Here is a 25248-nt window from a genome sequence, read left to right as displayed (position 1 = left end):
GTTGGGCTGGGCTGCCTCCTGCGGTAATGGGCCCGAATGTTTTTGAGTAAAGGAGTTGGGGCCGGTCCAATTGTAACTCAACTTGGGCCGGTTTGTGCACAAACTATGTCTCATCTGCAAGAAGTAGGCTTACGGCAAGCAGAACTGTTTCAAATGAGTTACGGCAGACAGATATAATAATAATAGCAAAACAAAGTACTCTGACTATTTAAATAAAATGGCCAAGTAATCCCTACTTATAAAACATGATTACAGTCGTGATAATGTCATTTATAGAGAAAATAAAGGAGAAAGAAAATAATATGAACTAATTAAGAATGGGCATAAATCAAGTTTTAAGTTTGGTCCGCCGAAACAAAACTAAAGAGGGGAGAACGCCTCCTCTCAATGCAAATAATCTCCCAGGAAAATATCTTGTCGTGGGGAATAATGGCTTTGAGGGAGTCGGACCTGAATGATTATTGCCCAAAAGGAATCATTGTTACGTTTTGGAAGAGAGCAGGATTTGAAGGGGGAGAGAGGGAAACCGACCTACTGGTGCATGCCTATTGTATTATATCTCTTTTTTCCTCAATTTTTTCCTCTTCTTTTCTCTGTTTTCTCTCTTATCTTTTTTCTTTTCTTTCTCTTGTTTTTCTTTTACTCCGTGAATATCCTCTGTTTTTCGATCCTTTTTTCAGGGCACAGCAAGGGTCCTTTTATAGTGCCTGTCGTGGCCAGTTTTTACCACTTTACCCTTAACCGCCTTTGTCTGGTCTGGGCGTACTTGCTGACCACCAAAGGTGTGTGACACTCACCCTTGCTAGACAAAGGCAGGTTTGTTTCATTCCTCAGTCCACTGTAACACTCTTTCCTGTCACGGCATAAATGCTTTCTCTCTCTTTCCCTCAAGGCATGCACCTAACGGTTCCCCCCTAAACCTTGCCTCTTTTGGGTGGTCTGTCATCCCAGCAGGACGTACCTCCCAAAAGGGCTTGAGCAAAAGTCGCAAAATAGGTCTTTTCCCCTCTCCCCACCACCAAACCATACCCCCTTTACCTCTTACCTCTGGCCCATGTAGGAATGGCAACGGGTCGGGTTCGGGCCGGGTTTTTCCATTCCCGAACCCGACCAGCGGGCCAAGACCCATGGCCCGGACCTGCCCCACCGGGCTCCACGGGCCCCGCAGGCCCCGTCCAACTAAGCCAAATTTGGGCCTAATTCTCGGACCAAATCATGGCCCAATCACAATCAATTTTTTTTTAACGCCCAAATGCCAAAAATAGGCCCAACCAGCTTAAAATAATAAAATATGAAGGGAAAAAAAAATCCCACACCAAATCAGCTTGTGTAAAGATCTTGAATATAAGTATATGCATTATGCCATAGTGTAAGATTTTTTTTCCTTTTTTTTTTTTTGTAAAAAAAATAGAAAACAAATCAGTTCTTTTTTTTTCTTTTTTCTTTTTTCTTTTTTTTCTCTTCTTTGTTAATACAGATTTTTCACCATAAAAAATAAAAAATACAAATCACAATCCCAAACATGAACAGAAACACAAATCAACTTGTTTTTTTGCTCTTCTATGTTAATACATATTTTTTACTAAAAGAAAAAAAAAACACAAATCACAAATAGAAAACAAAATCAATAAATCCCTGTAACGACACGATTCGTATCGAACCACAACAGTGTTGGGTTCGCACGTAAAAAGGCCCAAACAATATCATTTGTAGAGCGTGGGTTTGAAAGGCTAGGCCTTAGTCACCAGGCGGTGAGTCTTTTAGTGATGTTTATACATAGCTAAGTTATTTTCGCCCTAAGAGTCTTTCTCCAGGAGGCGGGCTGGGAGGCTCTGGTTTTTGGCCATTTTTCCCAGCCCTTTGTTTGGTGCACCTACCTTTTCATTATATAATCCTTCTTGGTTGATCCTAACCCTCCACTTGTTGGTCAGGCAGGTGCTTATTTCTGTATCCATCCCATCAACCGTCCCCTCTTACTTTCTACTAGTTGCGAAGATCGAAACTACACCGTCCAAACGTCTTTTCTCATTAACTGGATCTGGACGTTGGCAGGTGCATTTAATGCGGAGGGGACGCATTTTCCTTGATCCAATTTTACACCCTGCTCCCCTGTGGGCCCCATTCCACTTACATCCCCTTCAGGGGGTTGTTTGGGGGTAGCCTTCACCAAGATGTTGATCTTCCCATTGAAGTTCTGGAGTGCCGAGGACAGGGTAGTTTCTCAGCCGTTCCCCTTGACACCCTGGCCATCGATCATTCGTCCTCGGTAAAAGACCTCCTCGGCACGGGCCCTGGGCCCAGATAGAGTTTGGGCCGGATTGTAAACTTCCCGGACCCACAATAGCCCCTCAAAATCCTGCTATCCTTCTCTTCGGACAGATAGGAGGGTTTTGATGACATTAGAGATCTGCCAATGCTTGTCAATCCTTGTCACCTATCGGTTCCCGAGACTTTTCACCTGCCCAAGGCACGTTCCTAGAGCCCTTGGAAGGCGAAACGTGGCCTCATTAAATACGGGCGGCTTTATGCTTCCCACGTTCTACGGTATGATGGAAATCGAACGGTGGTGATCTCCTAGTCTCTTTGGGAATGGAAAAAGTGTACAGTTACCCTAGAAAGTATAAAATATTTTTTGGGGATGGATCCGTCTCTTCAGTTCCGCACTTAAGAGTTTTAGTGCGTGTATTCTGGGTTCATCTGAACTTCCGCCCAAATTCAAGTTTATCTCAAGCACATAAAGCCTGTCCGAAGCGTAATTCTTCTCTTATGTAAGTTCCCTACCTCCATTAACTCGTGCTTTTTCTTTTCCGGGTTTATTTCTCTTTGGCTCCCTTTCCTTTCTCGTCGCGGGTCGGGTTTGTTTAGTAAATCACAAAGATGACTAAATTGAGACTGAGGAAATTAGTCGATACTGAAGAGGCGATGAATAAGTTCATCGTTGATTATAGGATTCCCCCGAACGTAAGTCTGAAGCACTGTAAGATGGGGGAATGGCACTATAAGAGGGAAACGGGCGCGGTAGTAATTCCCGTCCTTGCCTTTGTAGAGGGAGGTATGAGAATTCCTATGGGGCCAGTGACGAGGGGTTACCTCAGACACTTCCGTTTAGCCCCCACCCAGTGCGCCGGCAACGTTTTTAGGATTCTGGGTTGCGTGGACGCTTTAAATGAGAAGATGGGGTTAAGACTGACCCATCATGACGTGAACTGGTGCTATAACCTCCAAAAATTGAAGGGGAAAACCTACTACATGAGGTCGAGGGACGAAAGGGTTCGGTTAATCCAGTGCCTCCCTGACTCCAACAAGGGACTGAACAAGGATTTCCTTATCGTCTCTAGGGAATGGCACGATGGCGATCCATGCCCCATAGTAGAAGGAGAACCAGGTAGGGTACTGGGAATGGAAGGGGGATAACCATTTACGCCATTCTAATCTAATGTTGTTCGGTAACTAACCATGCATACGTGTTTGTCTTTTTGTAGATCTACACGTCTACACACGGCATTTTCACTTAGTCAACCGGGCGGACTTGGTGACCGTTTTACAAGCGGCAGTTTTTGTGAATGACAGAGATGGTCAAGTCCGAGCAGCTCACAAAATACTAGGGTACCCTCCTGTTCAGAAGTCATTTGCGGACGCAAGGCACGTGATCAGCGCCCGCCGTCCTAGGCTTCCAAAAATTACCGTAGTCGAAACGGGATTTTTAATCTCCCAGGAGCCAGCTGTCCCCGAGAACATCCCACAGGTGGGCCCCTCCTCGTCTCATCAAGTAGCAGAGGACGAAGGCAAGCCAGATTGGTCCGAGGAAGGTTTTGGGGTACTTGACCTAGTCTACCAATCCGAGAATCTTTCTGGTGATATAGGTGACCCAGCCTTGTCCAGGGCGAAATTATTGTCAATAGGCACTTCTTCTCAAGCCGAAATGGGACTCAAGAGAAAACCCTTGACCCCCCTTCTCCAACTCCTCGAGGGCCAACCTGGGAAGGATACACAGGAAACGCCACAACCCGATACTCCTCCTCCACCACCTCGGCCCCCTACTATCCAGACCAGGTCATCTTCCACCAAGTCACGGCAACAATCCCCCCGCCCCGAACTTCCTGCCTCCTCCCAACCAGCTCAGCCTCCTCGACCTGAAGGCGTTGATTCAAAGAGAAAGAGGAGCCCCAAGGGCAAGGAAGTCACGGATGGGGGAAAATCCCAACCTTCTAAGGAGAAGGATGAGGCTCCGCGCACAAAACAACTGAAGATTGGACACCAGGGCAAGGGCAAAGAGACTGAAGTCCAAACTTTTCAAGGCAAGGGAAAGGGGATTGAGGCCCAGTCCTTACCGAGTGCCTGGCTTCCTGCCCCAATGCTTCATGGGGGTCTACTACTGGAAACGGCATCCCTGAGGGACCTTGGAGATGGCGAGGGTGGTTACGTGGCAGACGCATTAGGGAGAACCATGTTGCTCCCTAATGACATGGATGAACTGAGGAAAATGAGGATGCAGGAGGTCTTCCTCAGTACTAAGAGGTAATTGGGCATGGTAAGATTTCTTGAAACCTAAAGCCTTATTAACTCTTGCCATTGGTTTGCCACTAACTACACGCTCATCTCCCTTGCCAGGCTCTCCAGACAACCTATAGGATGGAGGAAGAGGTGAATAACAGGAGTAAGGTGGTCGAGAACGAACGCAAGAGGAGCATAATGGCCTCGAAGACTCTCGAAGCCTCTAAGGATGAACTTGCCAAAGTCAAGGCTGACTTAACAATAACTATCCGCGAGAGGGATAACGTCTCGGCGGGCCTAGCTAGCGCCCAAAAACAGGCCGAGGACCAAACAAAGCGCGTACTTGAAACCGAGGACCAGTTGCGAATAGCCAAAGACCTGATCGAGGGTTTAAATAAGCAGCTGGCCGCGGCCGTGCATGACAAAGGGGTGGCGGAATACGCTCGTGAGGAAGCCCTAAGGGCCAAGCAGGAGGCCGAGTTTGCCAGGAATGACGCAGAGGCTGCTAAGGAAATGGACGAGGATGACGGTTATAATATGGGAGTGGCTGAAACCCAAGCCACCCTTAAAGCCCAGATTTCTGGAGTATGCAGGTTTTATTGCTCTCAGGTTTGGGAAGAGGCATTGAAGCGAGCTGGGGTGGATGCTTCATCTGATCTGTGGAAGGCGGGTGACCAACTCGAGGAAGGGGTCACTCAGTCGGAAGACTTAAAGGTCAGCGGCTCTCCTGGCAAAATGCTCAAAGAGGGAGAATCTCAGGATGTGATAGAAATATCTCAGCATACGGATCTTGAGGCACCTAAAGAGACTACTGAGCCGGTGGTTGGCTCTCAGATGCCTAGTGTTGAGGAGCCAACCACACTTGCCCAGCCGTCACAGGCAATTCCCCTTGCTGTGGTCCCCCAGAGTACCAATGCTGACCCTGCTCAGCCTTCCCCAGAAGGGACTATCCTCCAGGGCGTTGAAGCTGATCCCGTTCCTTCCTCCCAGGACGTGACTGACGCAAAACTAAAAAAGTAGAAATCCTGGCTAGGCTTTTGTATTCGTTTTTAGTTTAATGATTAACCTGTTTCTTTTTATTTCGAAAACTTTCTAATCTGTTAATAATTTGAAAGCGTTTGAACATGTATATATGAAATCTTATTTTTCCTTTTTTCTCCTGGTTACTTGTTAGCTGTCCTCGTTGATACGTAATATTTGTTTATGAATTCTACACTGATTCATCTTAACATGTACGAATATTTATGCATGCAATACATTTAACATCATGTTTCAAAACCCTAGCTTACTTGCACCCGCAGAGCCTTTAGACTCATTTCTAACCCCCATTCAACTAAGATATAGGCATCATTTTAGATATCACGTGTAACTGCCACGTCCTGCTTAGTGCCTAGGTTTCATGAAAGTGGTTGGTTTCCCCATAGGATTGAGTCCGAGGACCATACAATACCTTGGTTCTGTCCAAAACTCAGTTTTCTCATCCAAGTAGTTGGTTTTCCCATAGGTTTGAGTCCGAGGACCATACAATACCTTGGTTCTATCCAAAACTCAGTTTTCTCATCCAAGTAGTTGGTTTCCCCATAGGTTTGAGTCCGAGGACCATACAATACCTTGGTTTTGTTTTCTCATCCAAGTAGTTGGTTTTCCCATAGGTTTGAGTCAGTTTTCTGTCCAAAACTCAGTCTCATCCAAGTAGTTGGTTTCCCCATAGGTTTGAGTCCGAGGACCATACAATACCTTGGTTCTGTCCAAAACTCAGTTTTTCTCATCCAAGTAGTTGGTTTCCCCATAGGTTTGAGTCCGAGGACCATACAATACCTTGGTTCTGTCCAAAACTCAGTTTTCTCATCCAAGTAGTTGGTTTTCCCATAGGTTTGAGTCCGCCCACAACTCAGTCCTCAGTTTTCTTTCCCCATAGAGTTGTAGTTGACCGATACCAGGTACCTTAGTTGTAGTCTCTGATTGTAGTTGGTTCCCCTAGAAAACTCAGTCTCATCCAAGTAGTTGGTTTTCCCATAGGCTTGAGTCCGAGGACCATACAATACCTTGGTTCTGTCCAAAACTCAGTTTTCTCTCATCCAAGTAGTTGGTTTCCCCATAGGTTTGAGTCCGAGGACCATACTATACCTTGGTTCTGTCCAAAACTCAGTTTTCTCATCCAAGTAGTTGGTTTTCCCATAGGCTTGAGTCCGAGGACCATACAATACCTTGGTTCTGTCCAAAACTCAGTTTTTGGCGTGGGACCTTGGCTTTAGGGGAATTAGATCCTCGGCCAAGCCCCTAGAGCCATCTAAGCGACTGACGCTAGCAAACGTAGCCCCTAGTCAAGAATCATAGCCCCTAGCGGAACTTTACACTAGAACTCTATAATCAACAGTTAGAAATGGCAAAGGAACTTTCTCGACCCACTGCCTATGCCAACACACAAGCCTTCCCCACAGACAGCGCCAATTGTAAGGACACGATTCGTATCGAACCACAACAGTGTTGGATTCGCACGTAAAAAGGCCCAAACAATATCATTTGTAGAGCGTGGGTTTGAAAGGCTAGGCCTTAGTCACCAGGCGGTGAGTCTTTTAGTGATGTTCATACATAGCTAAGTTATTTTCGCCCTAGGAGTCTTTCTCCAGGAGGCGGGCTGGGAGGCTCTGGTTTTTGGCCATTTTTCCCAGCCCCTTGTTTGGTGCACCTACCTTTTCATTATATAATCCTTCTTGGTTGATCCTAGCCCTCCACTTGTTGGTCAGGCAGGTGCTTATTTCTGTATCCATCCCATCAACCGTCCCCTCTTACTTTCTACTAGTTGCGAAGATCAAAGCTACACCGTCCAAACGTCTTTTCTCATTAACCGGATCTGGACGTTGGCAGGTGCATTTAATGCGGAGGGGACGCATTTTCCTTGATCCAATTTTACACCCTGCTCCCCTGTGGGCCCCATTCCACTCACATCCCCTTCAGGGGGCTGTTTGGGGGTAGCCTTCACCAAGATGTTGATCTTCCCATTGAAGTTCTGGAGTGCCGAGGACAGGGTAGTTTCTCAGTCGTTCCCCTTGACACCCCGGCCATCGATCATTCGTCCTCGGCAAAAGACCTCCTCGGCACGGGCCCTGGGCCCAGATAGAGTTTGGGCCGGATTGTAAACTTCCCGGACCCACAATCCCTATTTTGATTCTTTCGTATCTGATATCGTCGTCGTCTCATCGATGTCGCTGAGCGACATACGCGCTGCAGCGGCGTGCGCAGCTGAGGCTAGGTTGCATAGATTGTCAGAGGAAGACATCACTGTTTTGATTGACACAGATGACTAGATGAGTCTTACACTTAGCCAACAAGGAAAAACATCCGCTGGGCTTTGAAGGATCTGGTGCGATCGGCTGTGCCTGGAGAGTGAGAGTGAGGCCGTGAAGGGGGCGACGACCATGCGTGAGACGGAGCGTGAGGTGTGAGGCCGTGAGATGGAGCGTGGCTACGTGAGGTGTGAGGCCGTGTGCTGTGTAAGGCAGTGAAGGACGAGTGTGAGGACTGAAAAGGTTTGAGCAGAAATGAGGGAGTGAGGGTGAGGAGGCTAGAGGCGTGAGCTGAGAGATGAGGGAGTTAGGGTTAGTGTTCTGTTTATAGCTATATATATATATATATAGGGGTTTTTTAGTAATTTTATCTTAACCGGGTCTTAACCGGGTCGGGTTTCGGATTTTTTTTAATAAAAACCGGACCCGACCCGAACCCGTTTCGGGTTTTTTTTAAAAACCCATACCTGACCCTATTCTTTATCGGGTCGGGTAAAATCTGGCCCATTAGGGTCGGGCCGGACCGGGTATCTGCAAGTCAGATCTAAATTGCCATCCCTAGGCCCATGGTCCCACCACGTCCCATATTGGTTGGGTACAGGTTGGTGGTGCCTGGGTCTTGCACGTGCTTTCCTTTCAGATATGTCCAAAAGTCTGCCTGCTGCTCATGCGTTTGCTGTGATCTGGAGACTTTCCGTCCGTGTTTTCTAACCTCTTATGTAGGCTTTTCTTTGGTTTCTCGCTCCATTCAAGAGCTGGACTTTGTCTGATGATGGGCCTTACATTTTTTTGGCCCACTCTCGGTTTTCTTTATTTGTTGCAACGTTTTATTTGTTATTCCTGCCGTAATAACTTAATCCTGCTGTGCCTCTTTTGGGCCAGACGTTTATTCCTTCTCTCAGTGGCTTGTTATGGCCATTGTTTTGTTTTTACTTATAGGCTCCTATATCCCTTTGGGCTTTCCTTTGGGCATCCATAACCCGTTTACTTTCTTTGGGCTTCCTCGGCCCATTTGCTAATTCCACACTCTCATGGGTTTTTTACTAACTTTATTGGGCTTCCTTGGCCCAATAACCTTATTCTCATCTTGGGGGTTCATGGGCCTGCCATAAACCCCTTACTCTCTTAGTTTGCATTGTCTTGGGCCTGAGGTGGCCCTTTCTCGCTTTTCTTTCTCATACACTACCCATGGGATGCTATTTCTTTCTTTCCGGGTTTCTTTGAGCCCACTTGCTTCTTCAAGACCCATTTGTTTATTTGTTGGGCATGTGATCCATTATTCCTACCGCTTGGGTCTAATGGTTTTTACTATCTGTTTTGTCAATTCCTTATTGCCTTCATTATTGGGCTTTCTTTCTGTCTGTCTGGACTCTCACAAATGGCCCTTAACACTATTCAAGAACCCTAAAACAATATATTGCTCTATCCAACAACTAATTGAGTAATTGACAAAATATTTGGATATTAGGGAAACGACTTTGTCAATTACAAAACTTTGTAAGTCTTGTCTTTCTACTCCCTCCTTCCCCATTCCTTGTCTTTTATTTTCGGTTTATAAGTCTCGTTAGTACTTACAAAGATGAGACCCTTTTATAAGTGTTAATGTTGTAAGTTTTGTCTTCTCACTTCCTCATTTCCCATTCCCTATCTATATTATCTCAAAAAAAAAAAAAAAAAAAAAATACAAAACTTTGATTTTCAATGGTATATTAGTAATATCAATCTGCCGTCAACAAAACATTGATATTATAATATTATGTTACTATCTATCTTTTTTTTTTTTTTTTTTTTTTTTTTTGAAATGACAACACGATAGGAGTTGAATATATTATCCATGATAGGATTTAGTTGAATGGGAATATGACATTTTCATTTTTAGCTGGTTGAGCTTTATAATATTATTTTTAAATATGAAAACAAGATAGAAAGAAGAATTAAAATGTCAGATTTTTTTTTCTCTATTCTTTTAGGATTTAATGTTGATTTAATATTGATTCATTCTTTTGACTTTATAAATGTTTCTTTAATACAGTTTTCAATCTATGACATTCGTTCCTGATGATAACTTTTATCATATCAAAATACCAATAAATTTTTTGTGTAAACAGCGATTAAACCTCAGATCTCTTATTCAAACATAAGAAATTTTACCAGTTAAACTAACTGAAATCCACTTTAATTTTACTTATGTTGGCTTCTAGGTCTAAAATGAAAGTTCTCAAGCTATATCCCTATCTTATTTGATGGTAATAATTTTGTGCTGTAATTCCTAAGATTTAGATAGGATTTCTCATAAATATTTTCATATTTCACAAAATCTTATGATCCTTAAATAGATCTTAAAAACTTTTTTTTTTTTTTTTTTTTTTTGGATCCAAAGTAAAATCCCAATTTTCACAACCTTGCAGAGGTGACCCATTTGAGACTTTTGAGTACCTTAGCACAATTGGTGTGCTAGAATATTGACGCCCCAACATTTCAATCGCCATCAACAAAGGCTGTCAATTTATTCATCACCCACCATTTGCAAAACTGCTAAAGCACACTATCTCAATCACACTATTTCTCATGATGAACCACTGCTAAAGCAATCATCCTCTCCTATTCTTGTCGCTTATTCCGACATTGAATGGATAGGGTACCTTGACGACATAAAATCAACTTGCAATTACTACATATTTCTTGGATCTAATCTCATCTCTTAGAGTTCTAGAAAATAGCCAAAAGTGTCACATTTCAATATAGAGTCTAACTAGTAAAAATACTGCTATAGCTCCAGTTTTTTGTAGTGTTATTGTAGAAATTAAGCATTTTTCTTCCGAGGTTGCCAATTCTTTAATGTGATAATATCGGGGCCACATATATTACCGCTAATCCAACCTTTCATGCTCGTAAAAAGCATATTAAATTGACTTTCATTTTACGTGTGATTGTGTAACAACACACTCTTAATGTACGTTGTTTGTTTATCATGGATCAAGTTACCGACATTTTTACCAAGCCATTGATTTTTTATTGTTTGCAATTTCCTCGTGACAAACTCAACTTCTACCCAACTAAACAAAGCAATCCAAAGCAATTAGATGACAAGATCGAGCTTGCCTCTAACTTAGATTCATCCAACTACAAATAGGAAGTGATATGGCAATCCAAAAATGTAATCTTCACTGTATTTTCTCTATAAATATATTACTAACTCCTTTCTTTCTCTCACTTTCTCGCCAAATTTTACCATTTTTTTTTTAGACTATGCTTGTCTCCATTTTGGCTTGTGGCAAAAGGGCCGTTGTCATTTGTGGTGTTTGTAATGAAAAAGGTTCAATTTTGGGCTAGGGATAGAGAATCAGTGAATCACTTCCTCACCCAAAAAAAAAAAAGTTCCATAGCAATTGGCGTTCCCCTGAATTTTCTTTGAATTGACCCTGCTTGACTCCATTTTGGTTTTTTGGCAAAAGGGACGGTTTCTTTATTAATATTTATGATCAGAAAGTGCAATTTTGAGCTGGAGAGTTTTAAATCCACATCCGAAGTGTTTATGAAGCAAAAGTTTAAACGTGGCTGAACTTTGATCGTGTTAAATATATCATGGCCCAAACCAATTATAGACTCGTATACTTGTAGAACAAGCATATTAACTTTAATTAGTTAAGTATTTTTTAGTATATAAACTATACATTGAGTTCATTGTAACACAAGTACTTAATATCAATATGTAGTTGCTAATGGCTTTCTTCATAAGGACATAGGCTATTAGGCCAAACCATGTAAATTTGTGTTTGTTCTCTCCTTCATTTCATGTTTTCATACTTTCATGTCTTCATTCATCATTCAATCATTACATAACATATTTAACAAATCGAAATCTTTTAAAAAAATGGTATGCTTGAATCGGATTAATTGCTTGATTTTGTTTATAGTTGGAAAATAAGATCAAGCTTGGAAATAATAGCACCAATTACATCAAACTTGTTGAAAGGTGACCAATTCAAAGGGGGAATAATTGCAAATATTAGTTTTTTTCTCATTAGCTTGAACATGTCTAACAGCTGAGCAGTCCCAAAAGGCAAAAACGAGTGGAAACTAGAGAAAGCATGTCTATTCTTCTCCACTTATTACTGTTCCTTATTCGAACAAACGAAGGTTCAAACCAATTATAAGCTCAACTACCCCTTTACCTATACGATGAGTCATTTTCACATGGCCTTTTCATCACTAGGACCAGCCCTGTTTAGCTCTTCTCATTCACCCAAACTTCTTTTTCTGCTTCCTTTTCTTTGCCTAACATTTTCGGTTGGCCTTTAGTCGGCAGCTTGGAATAGTCACCAAAAAAAAGTCCCTGTTTAACACTAGTGGCTAAGATCTTGCCATGTGTCACTGGTCTCTAAAAGAGAAAAAATAATGCTAAAATATATTGCTATTCCTAAACTTTACAAACATTTGTTTTTATTCTTTAAACTATTGTAAAAATAAGTAAATAAATAATTGTTTCTAGAGCACTCACATTAGTGCTTGTATAATAATAAAAAACTACCACATTTTAGTTAATTAAGTTCAAAATTTACTAACATCATATTATGTAAAATTATGTAAAAATATATTGTTGTTTCAATAAATACATAAATTTATATTGACACTTTTTATTTTACATTTAGTTTTTTTTTTTTTTTACGTACCTCAAGGATTAAGAAAGAAAATAGATGATAGTTGTTATGTGTAAAGAAATATAAACATTTAAAAAATTAATATTTTAATGAAATATAGTGTAAAATGAATAATCTAATAATCATACAATATTTACCACAACTCACATCGTGAATCTACACTTCTACAATTCACAACTAACTACGTGATAAATTGTGACAAAAATAATGTGATTATTTGTTGTCTAGCATTGCTTTAAAAAATTTAAACTACTAAAGAACAAACATAAAATTTAAACAAAAAGGCAAAATTCGTGAAAAGTGAAGAGAGCTTGACCAATACTTTTGAGTTTTTAAAACCAAAAATATAAAAGTTTAAAAACGAGACGTCGGGCGTGGTAGGGTCCAACCAGGCCCATTATCCTCCACCACAAGTAGAGACTAAATGCTTTTGAGCCGTTGGATCTTGTTGTTGTTATCTAAAAACATCATCGGAGAGAGAGAGAGAGAGAGACTATAATAATAAAAAACCGAAAGAACTTTACCAAATCTGAGTGATACATGTAAACATTACATGTGTGAACGACACGATAGTGTTTGGTTCTTGTACCAGTGGACCAAATAGAAGCACACGTTGCATCGCAGATCTCAAACTGGGACCCACTTCTTCGTTTGGCTCCGCGATTATTCGACAAAAACTTCAATACATCGGCGGCGCTGTAGAGTGTGTGATACATCGCCAGCTAATCATATTTGTATGACTTTTGTTTTTTGGGTCATCCCAAATCCTTAACATACGTATCTTCATTTTTTATGTTATAAACCTTTTACATACGTACTAATACGTACTATCTGATATGATGTCTTTGGAAACTACCGTTTTGTCAAGATTTTGCTTTGGTTACTATTTATTAGATTTAATGATCAACATGGTACATGGCAAAAGTACCATTGTCTAGGGGATTTGGTAACCTATGTAATTAAGTTACATCGTTTCAAGTCTTTTATGTATATCGAATTCTTAATTAGGATATACTTAATGTGTGTCTTTAAGGCACATATTAATAATTTATTTTTTGAAACACTTTATGGAGAAATAAAAAAGTTGTCAAAAAATTGGTATCTTTTCATTTTTTTCATAAAATATTCTTAAAATGATTCACTAATGTATGCCCTAATGGCACACATTAATAAAACCTTCTTAATTATTGTATATGAACATAAAAAATACCCCCAAAAAAAAAAGAAAAGAAGAAGAAGAAGAAGATGAGAAACTACTCTTTTCACCTAATTATACTCCCTTTAATATTTATCTCCCAAACTTTAAGAATTCGCATTTACCTGCCTAAACTATTATTTGTGTTAACACTTGCACCCTTAAATTATGAGAATGCATACTTATTCTCTTAAACTATTATCTATGTAACACTTTCACTTTATCCCATGAGTAATAGTTTAGAAAAGTAAGTGTGTATTCTCATAATTTATGGGGTAAGTATAAAGGGGTATAGTTTAAGAGGTAAAACATTCATTCTCATAAGTTTAGGGGAGTAAGCATAACAGGGGTTATAGTTTAGGGAGATAAGTGTACATTCTCAAAATAAATTATGATATTTCCTGGAGTGTGTGTTACTTAACAATGACATGATATTCATAAAAGAAACCATGTATAAATAAGTAAACAATCAAACTTTAATGTATATTCTCAAATTGAAATAAAATGGCAACCACAATTGATAATAGATAATAAAATTAGTTTTCAAGATTGTAAATTTCTTATATGTTTTTATTCTTTGTCAAATTAGTTATCCAATAAGGCATTTGTAATTTTGTTTTATGTTTTAGGGTGTTTATATTATGTAGAAATGAAATTTGTGTATGTGTTTTACTTATCCTTGTGCTATTTTGTTTTGGTTAGTAATATTAGGATTTGTATAATTTTAAAATTATTGAACAATTATTAATTTGTTTAGTTGAACTCATTCTTGATATGAGTGATGAATTCAAAGTAATGCATTTTATACCAAGTAATTTGCTACGTAACTTTCCAAATGGCAAATACATATTATTTAATTTCTTTATTAAAAAAATTCATATGAAAAATACGGGTGAACCCAACTCGACCCACAAGTCGATTGACTCGATCCGATCCAACCGTTTGCCACGTCTCTCACATATTTTTTCTTTAAATAATTTCGAAGATATAATTTTTAATATAGCCAGTTCTAATCATAGTAATATCATTTTCACATGAGTCAATTGCTAATATCACATTTATAAATTGTTTTACATTTGACTTTTTATATATATCTTTGACGCGCCAAGCCTCATGAAAACAATAGAAATAATTTTTTTTTTCTACTTTATCGATATTTGTTAATCAAGGATAGAAAAATAAATAAAAATAAAGAAAGAAACGTTTTAATTTAAGAGAAAAAATATATTCTAAAAAACAATTCCTTTCAAACATGTTAATAACTTCTTTATGTAATAGTTTATATTATTTCATAAAAATGAGTTTATTGTAAGAAAAATTAAAAATAATATAGTATCATAATCAGATATTGTTCTCAAATTGAACTATAAGATTTTATCAAATGTAAACTGTAAGGACACAATTCATAACGAACCCACGCAGTGCTGGGCTCGCTCGTAAAAAGGCCCAAACAATATCATTTGTAGAGCATGGGTTTGAAAGGCTAAGCCTTGGTCACCAGGCGGTGGGTTTTTCGTGATATCCGTACATGATTAAGTCGTCTTCGCCCCTAGAGTCTTTCTCCTGGAGGCGGGCTAGGAGGCTCTGGTTTTTGGCCATTTTTCCCAGCCCTCTCTTTGGCGCACTAACTTTTACATTATATAGTCCTTCTTGGTTGATCCTAACCCTCCACTTGTTGGTCAGGCAGGTGCTCACTTCTGTACCTGTCCCATCAGCTGTCCTCTCTTACTTTCTGTTAGTTGCGAGGATCGAAGTTACACCGTCCAAGCGTATTTTCTCATTAACATGATCAGGACGTTGGCCGGTGCATTTAATGCGGAGGGAACGTATTTTTCTTGAACCTATTTTGCACCGTACCTCCATGTGGGCCCTATTCCACTCACATCCCCTTCAGAGGACTATTTGGGGATGGCCTTCACTAAGACGTTGCGCTTCTCATCAAAGTCTTGGAGTGCCGAGGATAGGGTCGTCCTCAGCTGTTCCCCTTAACCCCTCGACCTTTGATCATTCGTCCTCGGCACACTACCTCCTCGGCACGGGCCCTGAGCCCGGATAGAGCGTGGGCCGGATCATAAACTTCCCGGCCCTACAATAGCCCCTCAAAATCCTGCTATCCAACTCCTCGGACGGATAGGAGGGTTTCGATGACATCACACACCTGCCAACGCCTGTCCATCCTTGAGGAGTCGGATAGCAGGGTTTTGATGACATCACACACCTGCCAACGCCTGTCCATCCTTATCACCTGTCGGTTCCCGAGACTTTTATCTGCCCTAGATACGTTCTTAGAGCCCTTGGAAGGCGAAATGTGGCCTCATTAAATACGGGCGGCTTTGTGTTTCCCACGTTCTACGGTATGATGAAGATCGAACGGTCATGATCCCTTGGTCTTTATGGGCGGGAAAATTTGTGCAGTTTACCCTAGAAAGTATAAGAGATTTTTTGGAACGGATCCGTCCCTTCAGTTTTGCACTTAAGAGTTCTAGCGCGTATATTCTGGGTTCATCTGAATTTTCGTCCAAATTCAAGTCTATCTTCAGCACAAAAAGCCTATCTGAAGCGCCTTTCCTCTTTTATGTAAGTTCCCTACCTCCATTAACTCGTACTTTTTCTTTTCTGGGTTTGTTTTTCGTTGATTCCCTTTCCTCTCCCATCACGGGTTGGTTTTGTTTAGTAAATCATAGAGATGGCTAAATTGAGACTGATGAAATTAGTAGATACTGAAGAGGCGATGAATAAGTTCATCGTCGATTATAGGATTCCTCCCAACGTAAGTCTGAGGCATTGTAAGATGGGGGAGTGGCATTATAAGAGGGAAACGGGTGCGGTAGTAATTCCCGTCCTCGCCTTTATAGAGGGGGGTATGAGAATTCCTATGGGGCCGGTAACAAGGGGTTACCTCAGGCATTTTCGATTAGCCCCCACTCAGTGCGCCGGCAACGTTTTTAGGATTCTGGGTTGCGTGGACGCTTTAAACGAGAAGATGGGGTTAAGGCTGACCCACCATGATGTGAACTGGTGCTATAATCTCCAAAAATTGAAGGGGAAAACCTTTTACATGAAGTCAAGGGACGAAAGGGTTCGATTAATCCAATGCCTCCCTGACTCCAACAAGTGTTTAAACAAGGATTTTCTTATCGTCTCTAGTGAATGGCACGATGGCAATCCGTACCCCATAGCAGAAGGAGAACCAGGTGGGGTAGTGGGAACGAAAGGGCGATGAGCCTTAACGCCACTCTAATCTGATGTTGTTTGGTAACTAACCATGCATGCGTGTTTTTCTTTTTGTAGATCCAAACGCCCACCAACTGCATTTTCACTTAGTCAACCGAGCGGACTTGGAGACCGTCTTACAAGCAGCAATTTTCGTAAATGACGGAGATGGTCAAGTCCGAGCAGCTCACAAAATACTAGGGTATCCTCCTATTCATAAGTCATTTGCGGACGCAAGGCACGTGATCAGCGCCAGCCGTCCTTGGCTTCCAAAAATTACCGTGGTTAAGACAGGATTTTTAATTTCCCAGGAATCAGCTATCCCCGAGAATATCCCACAGGTGGGCCCCTCCTCGTCTCATCAAGTAGCAGAGGACGAAGGCGAGCTAGATCGGCCCGAGGAAGGTTTTGGGGTATTTGACCTAGCCATCCAATCCGAGGATCCTTCTGGTGACATAGGTGACCCAGCCTTGTCCAAGGCGGAATTGTCGTCAGTAAGCACCTCTTCTCAAGCCGAGATGGGACTCAAGAGAAAGCCCCTGACCCCCCCTTCTCTAACTACTCGAGGGCCAACCTGGGAAGGATACACAGGGAATGCCATAACCCGATGCTCCTTCCCCACCACCTCTGCCTTAGATTACCCAGACCAGGTCGTCTTCCACCAAGTCACAGCCACAATCCCCCCGTCCCGAACTTCCTGCTTCCTCCCAACCAGCTCGGCCTCCTCGACCTGAAGGCACTGATTCAAAGAGAAAGAGGAGCCCCAAGGGCAAGGAAGTCATGGACGGGGGAAAATCTCAACCTTCTAAGGAGAAGGAGGAGGCTCCGCGCACTAAACAACCGAAGATTGGACACCAGAGTAAGGGTAAAGAAACTGAAGTCCAATCTTCTCAAGGCAAGGGAAAGGGGATTGAGGCCCAGCCCTCGCCGAGTGCCTGGCTTCCTGCCCCAATGCTTCACGGAGGTCCGCTATTGGAAACTGCATCCATGAGGGACCCTGGAGACGGCGAGGGTGGCTACGTGGCAGATGCACTAGGGAGAACCATGCTACTCCCTATTGACATGGATGGTCTAAGAAAAATGAGGATGCAGGAGGTCTTCCTCAGTACTAAGAGGTACTTGGGCATGGTAAGGTTTCTTGAAACCTAAAATTTTATTAATTATCGCTCCTGGTTCGTTATTAACTATGCGTTTATTTCTGTTGCCAGGCTCTCCAGGCCACCTATAGGATGGAGGAAGAGGTGAACAATAAGAGTAAGGCGGCCGAGACTGAACGCACCAAGCGCATAACGGCCTCGAAGACTCTCCAAGCCTCTGAGGATGAACTCACCAAGGCCAAGGCTGACCTAACAGTTGCTATTCGCGAAAGGGATAGCGCTTCGTCGGGCCTAGCTAGCGCTCAAAAACAGGCTGAGGACCAAACAAAGCATTTACTTGAAGCCGAGGATCAGTTGCAAATAGCCAAAGATCTGATCAAGGGTTTAAATAAGAAGCTAGCCGCGGCCGAGCATGACAAAAGGGGTGGCAGAATATGCCCGTGATGAAACTCTAAAGGCCAAGCAGGAGGCCGAGTTTGCCAGAAATGAGGCAGAGGTTGCCAAGGAAACGGCCGAGGATGATGGTTACAATGCGGGGGTGGCTGAAACCCAAGCCATCCTTAAAGCCCAAATTCCTGGAGTATGCAGGCTTTATTGCTCCCAGGTTTGGGAAGAGGCATTGAAGCGAGTTGGGGTGGACGCTTCATCTGATTTGTGGATGGCGGAGAACATATTCTACCCTCCAGCCATTCGCGAGGCCACTCCCTCCAGCTCCGTGGCTATGGGTGACCAACCCGAGGAAGGGGTCACTCAGTCGGAAGACTTACAGGTCAGCTGCTCTCCTGGCAAGATGCTCAAAGAGGGAGAACTTCAGGATGTAATAGAAATATCTCAGTATACGGATCCTGAGGCACCTAAAGAGGTTACTGAGCCCGTGGCTGGCACTCAGGTGTCTAGTGCTGAGGAGCCAGCCATACTTGCCCAGCCCCCACAGGCAATTCCCCTTGCTGTGGTCTCCAAGAGTACCGATACTGACCCTGTTCAGCCTTCCCCAGAAGGGGCTATCCTCCAGGGCGCCAAAGCTGATTCCATTCCGCCTTCCCAGGACATGGCCGACGCAGAACCAAAGAAATAGGAACCCTGGCTAGGTTCCGTATTTGTTTTCAGTTTAACAATTAACTTGTTTCTTTTTCATTTTGAAAACTTTGTAATCTACTGGCAGTTTGGACCTGTTGAATATGTATATATGAAATCTTTTTCTTCCTCTTTCCCTTTAGTTACTTGTTAGTTGCCCTTGTCGATACTTACTATTGTTTATGAGTTCTGAACTAATTTATCTTAACATGTTTGAATATTTGCGCATGCGATACATTTTAACATCATATTTCAAAACCCTAGCTTACCTGCACCCGCAGAGCCTCGGACTCATTTTTAACCCTTATTCAACAAAGATATAGACACCATTTTAGATGTCATGTGTAATAGCAAAGTCCTGCTTAAAGCCCAGATTTCTTTAAAGTGATTGGTTTCCCCATAGGTTTGAGTCCGAGGACCATACAATACCTTGGGTCTGTCCAAAACTCAGTTTTCTCATCCAAGTAGTTGGTTTCCCCATAGGTTTGAGTCCGAGGACCATGCAATACCTTGGTTCTGTCCAAAACTCAGTTTTCTCATCTAAGTAGTTGGTTTCCCCATAGGTTTGAGTCCGAAGACCATACAATACCTTGGGTCTGTTCAAAACTCAGTTTTCTCATCTAAGTAGTTGGTTTCCCCATAGGTTTGATTCCGAGGACCATACAATACCTTGGGTCTGTCCAAAACTCAGTTTTCTCATCTAAGTAGTTGGTTTCCCCATAGGTTTGAGTCCGAGGACCATACAATACCTTGGTTCTGTCCAAAACTCAATTTTCTCATCCAAGTAGTTGGTTTCCCCATAGGTTTGAGTCCGAGGACCATACAATACCTTGGGTCTGTCCAAAACTCAGTTTTCTCATCTAAGTAGTTGGTTTCCCCATAGGTTTGAATCCGAGAACCATACAATACCTTGGGTCTGTCCAAAACTCAGTTTTCTCATCTAAGTAGTTGGTTTCCCCATAGGTTTGAGTCCGAGGACTATACAATACCTTGGTTCTGTCCAAAACTCAGTTTTCTTTTTTTTTTTTTGGCGTGGGACCTTGGCTTTAGGGGAATTAGCTCCTCGGCCAAGCTCCTAGAGCCATCTATGCGATTGACTCTACCAAGCGTAACCCCTAGTCAAGAATCATAGCCCCTAGCGGAACTTTACACTAGAACTCTATAACCAACTGTTAGAAATGATAAAGGAACTCTCTCGACCTACTGCCTATGCCAACACACAAGCCTTCCCCACAGACGGCGCCAATTGTAAGGACACGATTCGTAACGAACCCACGCAGTGCTGGGCTCGCTCGTAAAAATGCCCAAACAATATCATTTGTAGAGTATGGGTTTGAAAGGCTAGGCCTTGGTCACCAGGCGGTGGGTTTTTCGTGATATCCGTATGATTAAGTCGTCTTTCTCCTGGAGGCGGGCTGGGAGGCTCTGGTTTTTAGCCATTTTTCTCAGCCTCCTCTTTGGCGCACTAACTTTTACATTATATAGTCCTTCTTGGTTGATCCTAGCCTTCCACTTGTTGGTCAGGCAGGTGCTCACTTCTGTACTTGTCCCATCAGCTGTCCCCTCTTACTTTCTGTTAATTGCGAGGATCGAAGTTACACCGTCCAAGCGTCTTTTCTCATTAACATGATCAGGACGTTGGCCGGTGCATTTAATGCGAAGGGAACGTATTTTTCTTGAACCTATTTTGCACCGTACCTCCATTTGGGCCCTATTCCACTCACATCCCCTTCAGGGGACTATTTGGAGATAACCTTCACTAAGACGTTGCGCTTCTCATCAAAGTCTTGGAGTGCCGAGGATAGGGTCGTCCTCAGCTATTCCCCTTAACCCCTCGGCCTTTGATCATTCGTCCTCGGCACACTACCTCCTCAACACGGGCCCTGAGCCCGGATAGAGCGTGGGCCGGATCATAGGCTTCCCGGCCCTACATAAACAAAATAAATTTACAATAGAAAATGAAAAGAGTAAAACACAAAAAGTAACTTGTCTTTATAATTACTGAGTCAATGGCTCAATTATGTTTTAATTTGAACGGAGGTCGGGCTATAAGTAGGAGCTCAATTCTAGCTCTATTTTTAAAGGGTTATAAGTAGGAGCTTGATTATACTTACAATAATTTTACAACAAATTCTAAATGACAGATTGTTACGATTTGTTATTAACGATGCAAAAAAATAATTTTAATTGTAAATTTAAATCATATGTAATAATAACTCCTCATCTATGATCGGGTTGTGAAAATATTGTTAAAATAATATTTCTGTTTTTTAGACTAACTCCTACTTTTATAATTTTAATCATATTGGTTTATTTATTTATTTATTATTTATTTATTGGTGGTATACACTATACAGGACAATTTTGAAGAATTTAAGGTTATGTTTTTTATAATGGATTTTAAGGTTATGTTGGTCATTTGATTGGTCGACAACTTCATACTACAGCCATTCCCATTACACGAGGAAGTCACGTCGACAAGACGATGAAATCGGCGTGGTAGATGAGCGGTCTCAAATTACTCACCACATATACACGCATTGTAGCCCGCCACAAGTTTTACTTCTCTCACCGTGTCTCTCACTCTCTCTCTCTCTGTCTCTAGCTTCCATGCTCAATTTTCAACATGAATTCACAGCCTACTCAGAGTCCTCAATCCATGGCCACCTCGTCAACACCCACTGATAGCTCAGGGAAGAAGGTGAGGAAGCCCTATACTATTACCAAGTCCAGAGAAAGCTGGACTGACGAAGAGCACGACAAGTTCCTTGAAGCACTTCAACTGTCAGTTCCTCTCTCTCTCTCTCTATCTTTTTCTTACTTAAATTTTCACTTTCAAATCAATTCTCTCACAACCCATCTTTCTAGTAACTCTCTTGCTTTTGAAAACAAATTTTCTTGGTTCAAAGCGAACGAAGTACTTTCGGGAGATATAACTCAAGCAGACATGTCGTTTCAATTTTTCAATACTCTTTTTTATGTTGTTTCAACCAGTTAAACTGAATAAACAGTGTATTTTGTTTGACTAGGACTCATTAGATTTTCGCAATGCATTTTCTTTATTTATTTTAGAAACAATTGGTTTTCGTTATATAGGTTTGATCGTGACTGGAAAAAAATTGAAGACTTTGTGGGTTCAAAGACAGTGATTCAGGTTCAAGCACATTGAATGCCCCTTGTGGGTGTGGCTTCATTTTTTATTATTCGATTTCTTCTTTAATGGGGAACAACTATTAAGTAATTCATTTTTTGCTTTTGCAGATTCGAAGTCATGCCCAAAAATACTTCTTGAAAGTTCAAAAGAATGGTACAGTAGCACATGTACCTCCTCCTCGCCCGAAGCGAAAGGCTTCTCATCCTTATCCACAAAAGGCATCCAAAAATGGTGTGGCAATCTTGAGGATAATTAATGACTTGTGTTCGTTACAAATGTTTATATGGATTTTGAGTTTTTGACATTCTCACATTCAATTTATTGGATTGGCAGTTTTGATGCCACTACAAGGATCATTGGCTTATCCTTCTTCGGTAAATAATCTTTCATCAGGATATTCTCCGTGGGATGAAACTTCCATGATGATAAATGCTTCATCAAGCCAAATGGTGCCATCACAAGATGATTTTACTAGTCTTCACGGAATCGAAGGCATGGATACTCCTTTGTGTGTTAATTTCTTTGTGATAATAGTGGTAGACTAGCTTTATTCAAGGGAAATTTCCAAAACTTATCTTGACATACAACGGTACTGATTCAGCTGATATTGCATCGAAGGGGGTAGCACGGATTAGTAACAGTATAGCAAAGCAAGGGAAACAAGCTCCAGTCCTCCATGGTAATCTTCTACTTCTAGACCTTGGTTAATTTGTTCTTTGATTCACTTGCCTCAAAGTTAAAATGGAATATGAAAAATTGAAGGTGGGTTTTCTTTGACCATGTTTTGCAGGTTTGCCAGACTTTTCTGAAGTGTATGGCTTCATTGGGAGCGTTTTTGATCCAGAGATTGACGGCCATGTGCAGAAGCTCAAGGAAATGGATCCCATAAATTTTGAAACTGTGAGTTGAATGAAACTTATTTTCAGTTTTAACCATTTACATCGTCAGCAGATAGCTAAGATTATTTCATCATAAGCCAGGTCACTAAGATGCATCATCATATGATATTTGTGGAAATAACTTTTCTTCTTTTCTTTTTTTTTGGGGGGGGGGGGGGGGGGTGGGGGTTGGTACTTGTTGAGCCGAAGCGCAAGAGATTATTTTTTAATTCTTACCATATGATGATATGAATCAGAGTTTATTGGTGGCTAGTGGTAAATAGTCATTTTAGTCAAAGTCTGCAATGATGCCTTAGATTTTTTGGAAACATTATGGATAAATTTGTTTTCCTCCTGCAGAAGCATAGTATACAATTCACGTTCGGGCCATATAAAGGAGTTTTTCTATCCTATAAGACTCTCACGTATTGGCACAAAATGAAATTGTTAATATGTAACGTTCCCCCCTCCCCCACTTTCCAAAAAGAAAAGAGAAAAAGAAGCCCGAAAATTTTATTTTCTTATTTAATATGCCGTGTTGTGTTCATAATACACTTGGTGACTTGTGCAGGTTTTGTTGTTGATGAGAAACCTCACCGTTAACTTGTCTAGCCCTGATTTTGAGCCAATTGTAAGTAAATATTTTTTTGTTACTCTTAGCTATAACTTTTGTGGCACTTACCTCCGTTATCTGTTATTTTCTAGTTATGCATATATTCTCCAGCCTCAATTCAGTTTATCTTCAAAATTGTGTGCTTTTGAATGCTGTAATAGTTTTTTAGTTTATTTAAGACATTGTTTTGAGCTGAAGAAAAATCAATCAAGGATGGTTATTTGATTCTCAGCAAAACAGATTTTTATCTAGTTCCTGTTCCTTATACCTGAACAATAATGGAATTCTTGAACAATTGTTCAGTAATCCTGACTAGTTGATTTATTGATGGTTCAGAGGAATGTCCTGTCATCATATGATGTTAATTCTAAAACAGTAGGGTTAGCAGCTGGATTTGTTGCCAAGAAGCAAACCAGTGATCTATCCTGTTGAACTGGTTAGTTCTTACAATTTACAGATATTATGTGCTTTTCTTAATTGATACTTGTTAGTTACTTAACTTGTGATATCTCTCCCTCACAGAACTGGGTGCTATTTAGATGGGATTTTTCTGTTTTCTTAGCTGGCTTCATCAAATGCAGCCGCGTGATAGTGGTTATTGTAACAATATGCTTTGAAGTCTGCAAGTTCAAGAATCTAACTATGTAGCTCTAGAGAGAGTGTTAAGTCGTGCTGAATGAAGAGAAGTTTCAACTAATCTTCAAGGTCCACAAGGATCTTAATGCAGTGGCCTTGATGGGAAATATAGTTATTATTCTTGCTATTCCATTAGTTTGGCCTTCAACCAAACCAGTCTGTATATCTTGTAACCTTGTAAGATCTTTTTGGTGGTAGTTTAATATTGTATGTAAGAAAATATTTCTCATGTGTAAGTTTGTCTCTAGAGCAGTACAACTACAAGAAATTATATATATAAATATATATATATTGATTTTATTTTTCAGCCATGGAATCTTAGGAATTTATGCAGGCTAAAATTGCTTTTTATTTCATTTGATTAGTGCTTATGAGCACATATGGCCAATCCATCACTAAGCACAATGGTGATTTTTAATTCAAAAGGATATGATGAGGGCCACGAGGCTTTGTTGAGTTGTACTGCAAGAATACTGTAAAAATACATTTCCCGTACAAAATCATTTACTTTATGATGATAAAGCTAAGTGACATTACTTTGTCCTCATCAACTATTGGATGTTAACCAATCCAGAGGATCTTCAATCCAATCCATGTTGAAAATTCATCGTACTACACTCCAAAAGAAATTAATTGGTGTGTTAATCTATTCTCATTCTGTTGTACAGTATTAAAAATTTCAAGCTCTTGATTTCATTCTTCTACGTATTATTATTGTTAATATCAAATAGTTCCCATCAGAATAGTGTCTACTTGCATCTAACTGGTAATCAGTTAATCGTGTCATTTACCTCTTCTGCATCTCCTTCAACTATACATAACTCGTTTCTTCTCAAGTTTAATACACTCTCAGATTGCTAGCATCTCCTTAATCTTTGCATGAGCACATTTAGCCACCCCAACAAAAACCATAGTCTTCTTCATCCGGAAGACAATGGCAACTCCA

General features: G+C 41.1%; 1 protein-coding gene across 2 annotated transcripts; it reads left to right on the top strand.

Annotated features, from left to right (window-relative positions):
* The first annotated feature begins 21567 nt into the window (after positions 1–21567).
* On the top strand, positions 21568–24618 carry LOC115952628 (protein REVEILLE 8). 2 transcript variants are annotated; one of them, XM_031069805.1, is made up of 9 exons: positions 21568–21805; positions 22118–22175; positions 22283–22406; positions 22509–22667; positions 22777–22854; positions 22966–23075; positions 23625–23684; positions 24003–24102; positions 24189–24618. In XM_031069805.1, the coding sequence occupies exons 1-8, from the start codon at positions 21648–21650 to the stop codon at positions 24096–24098; spliced, it is 843 nt and encodes a 280-aa protein (XP_030925665.1). In that variant the 5' UTR covers positions 21568–21647; the 3' UTR covers positions 24099–24102; positions 24189–24618. The 2 variants fall into 2 exon arrangements, with proteins under 2 accessions (XP_030925665.1, XP_030925666.1); XM_031069806.1 differs by having other exon boundaries at positions 22569–22667; positions 24189–24557.
* The last annotated feature ends 630 nt before the right edge of the window (positions 24619–25248 follow it).

This window comes from Quercus lobata, chromosome 7 (assembly GCF_001633185.2).
Source record: "Quercus lobata isolate SW786 chromosome 7, ValleyOak3.0 Primary Assembly, whole genome shotgun sequence".
NCBI classification, from domain to species: domain Eukaryota; kingdom Viridiplantae; phylum Streptophyta; class Magnoliopsida; order Fagales; family Fagaceae; genus Quercus; species Quercus lobata.
The sequence above is the reverse complement of the archived record's forward strand: the minus strand, read 5'-3'. Positions and strand labels throughout refer to the sequence as shown.

Coding starts and splice junctions, on each gene's coding strand:
- LOC115952628 (XM_031069805.1), top strand. CDS start 21,648: ATGAATTCACAGCCTACTCAGAGTCCTCAATCCATGGCCACCTCGTCA. Junction 22,176..22,282: donor GTTCAAAGACAGTGATTCAG/GTTCAAGCACAT, acceptor TTGCTTTTGCAG/ATTCGAAGTCATGCCCAAAA. Junction 23,685..24,002: donor GCCCTGATTTTGAGCCAATT/GTAAGTAAATAT, acceptor TTGATGGTTCAG/AGGAATGTCCTGTCATCATA.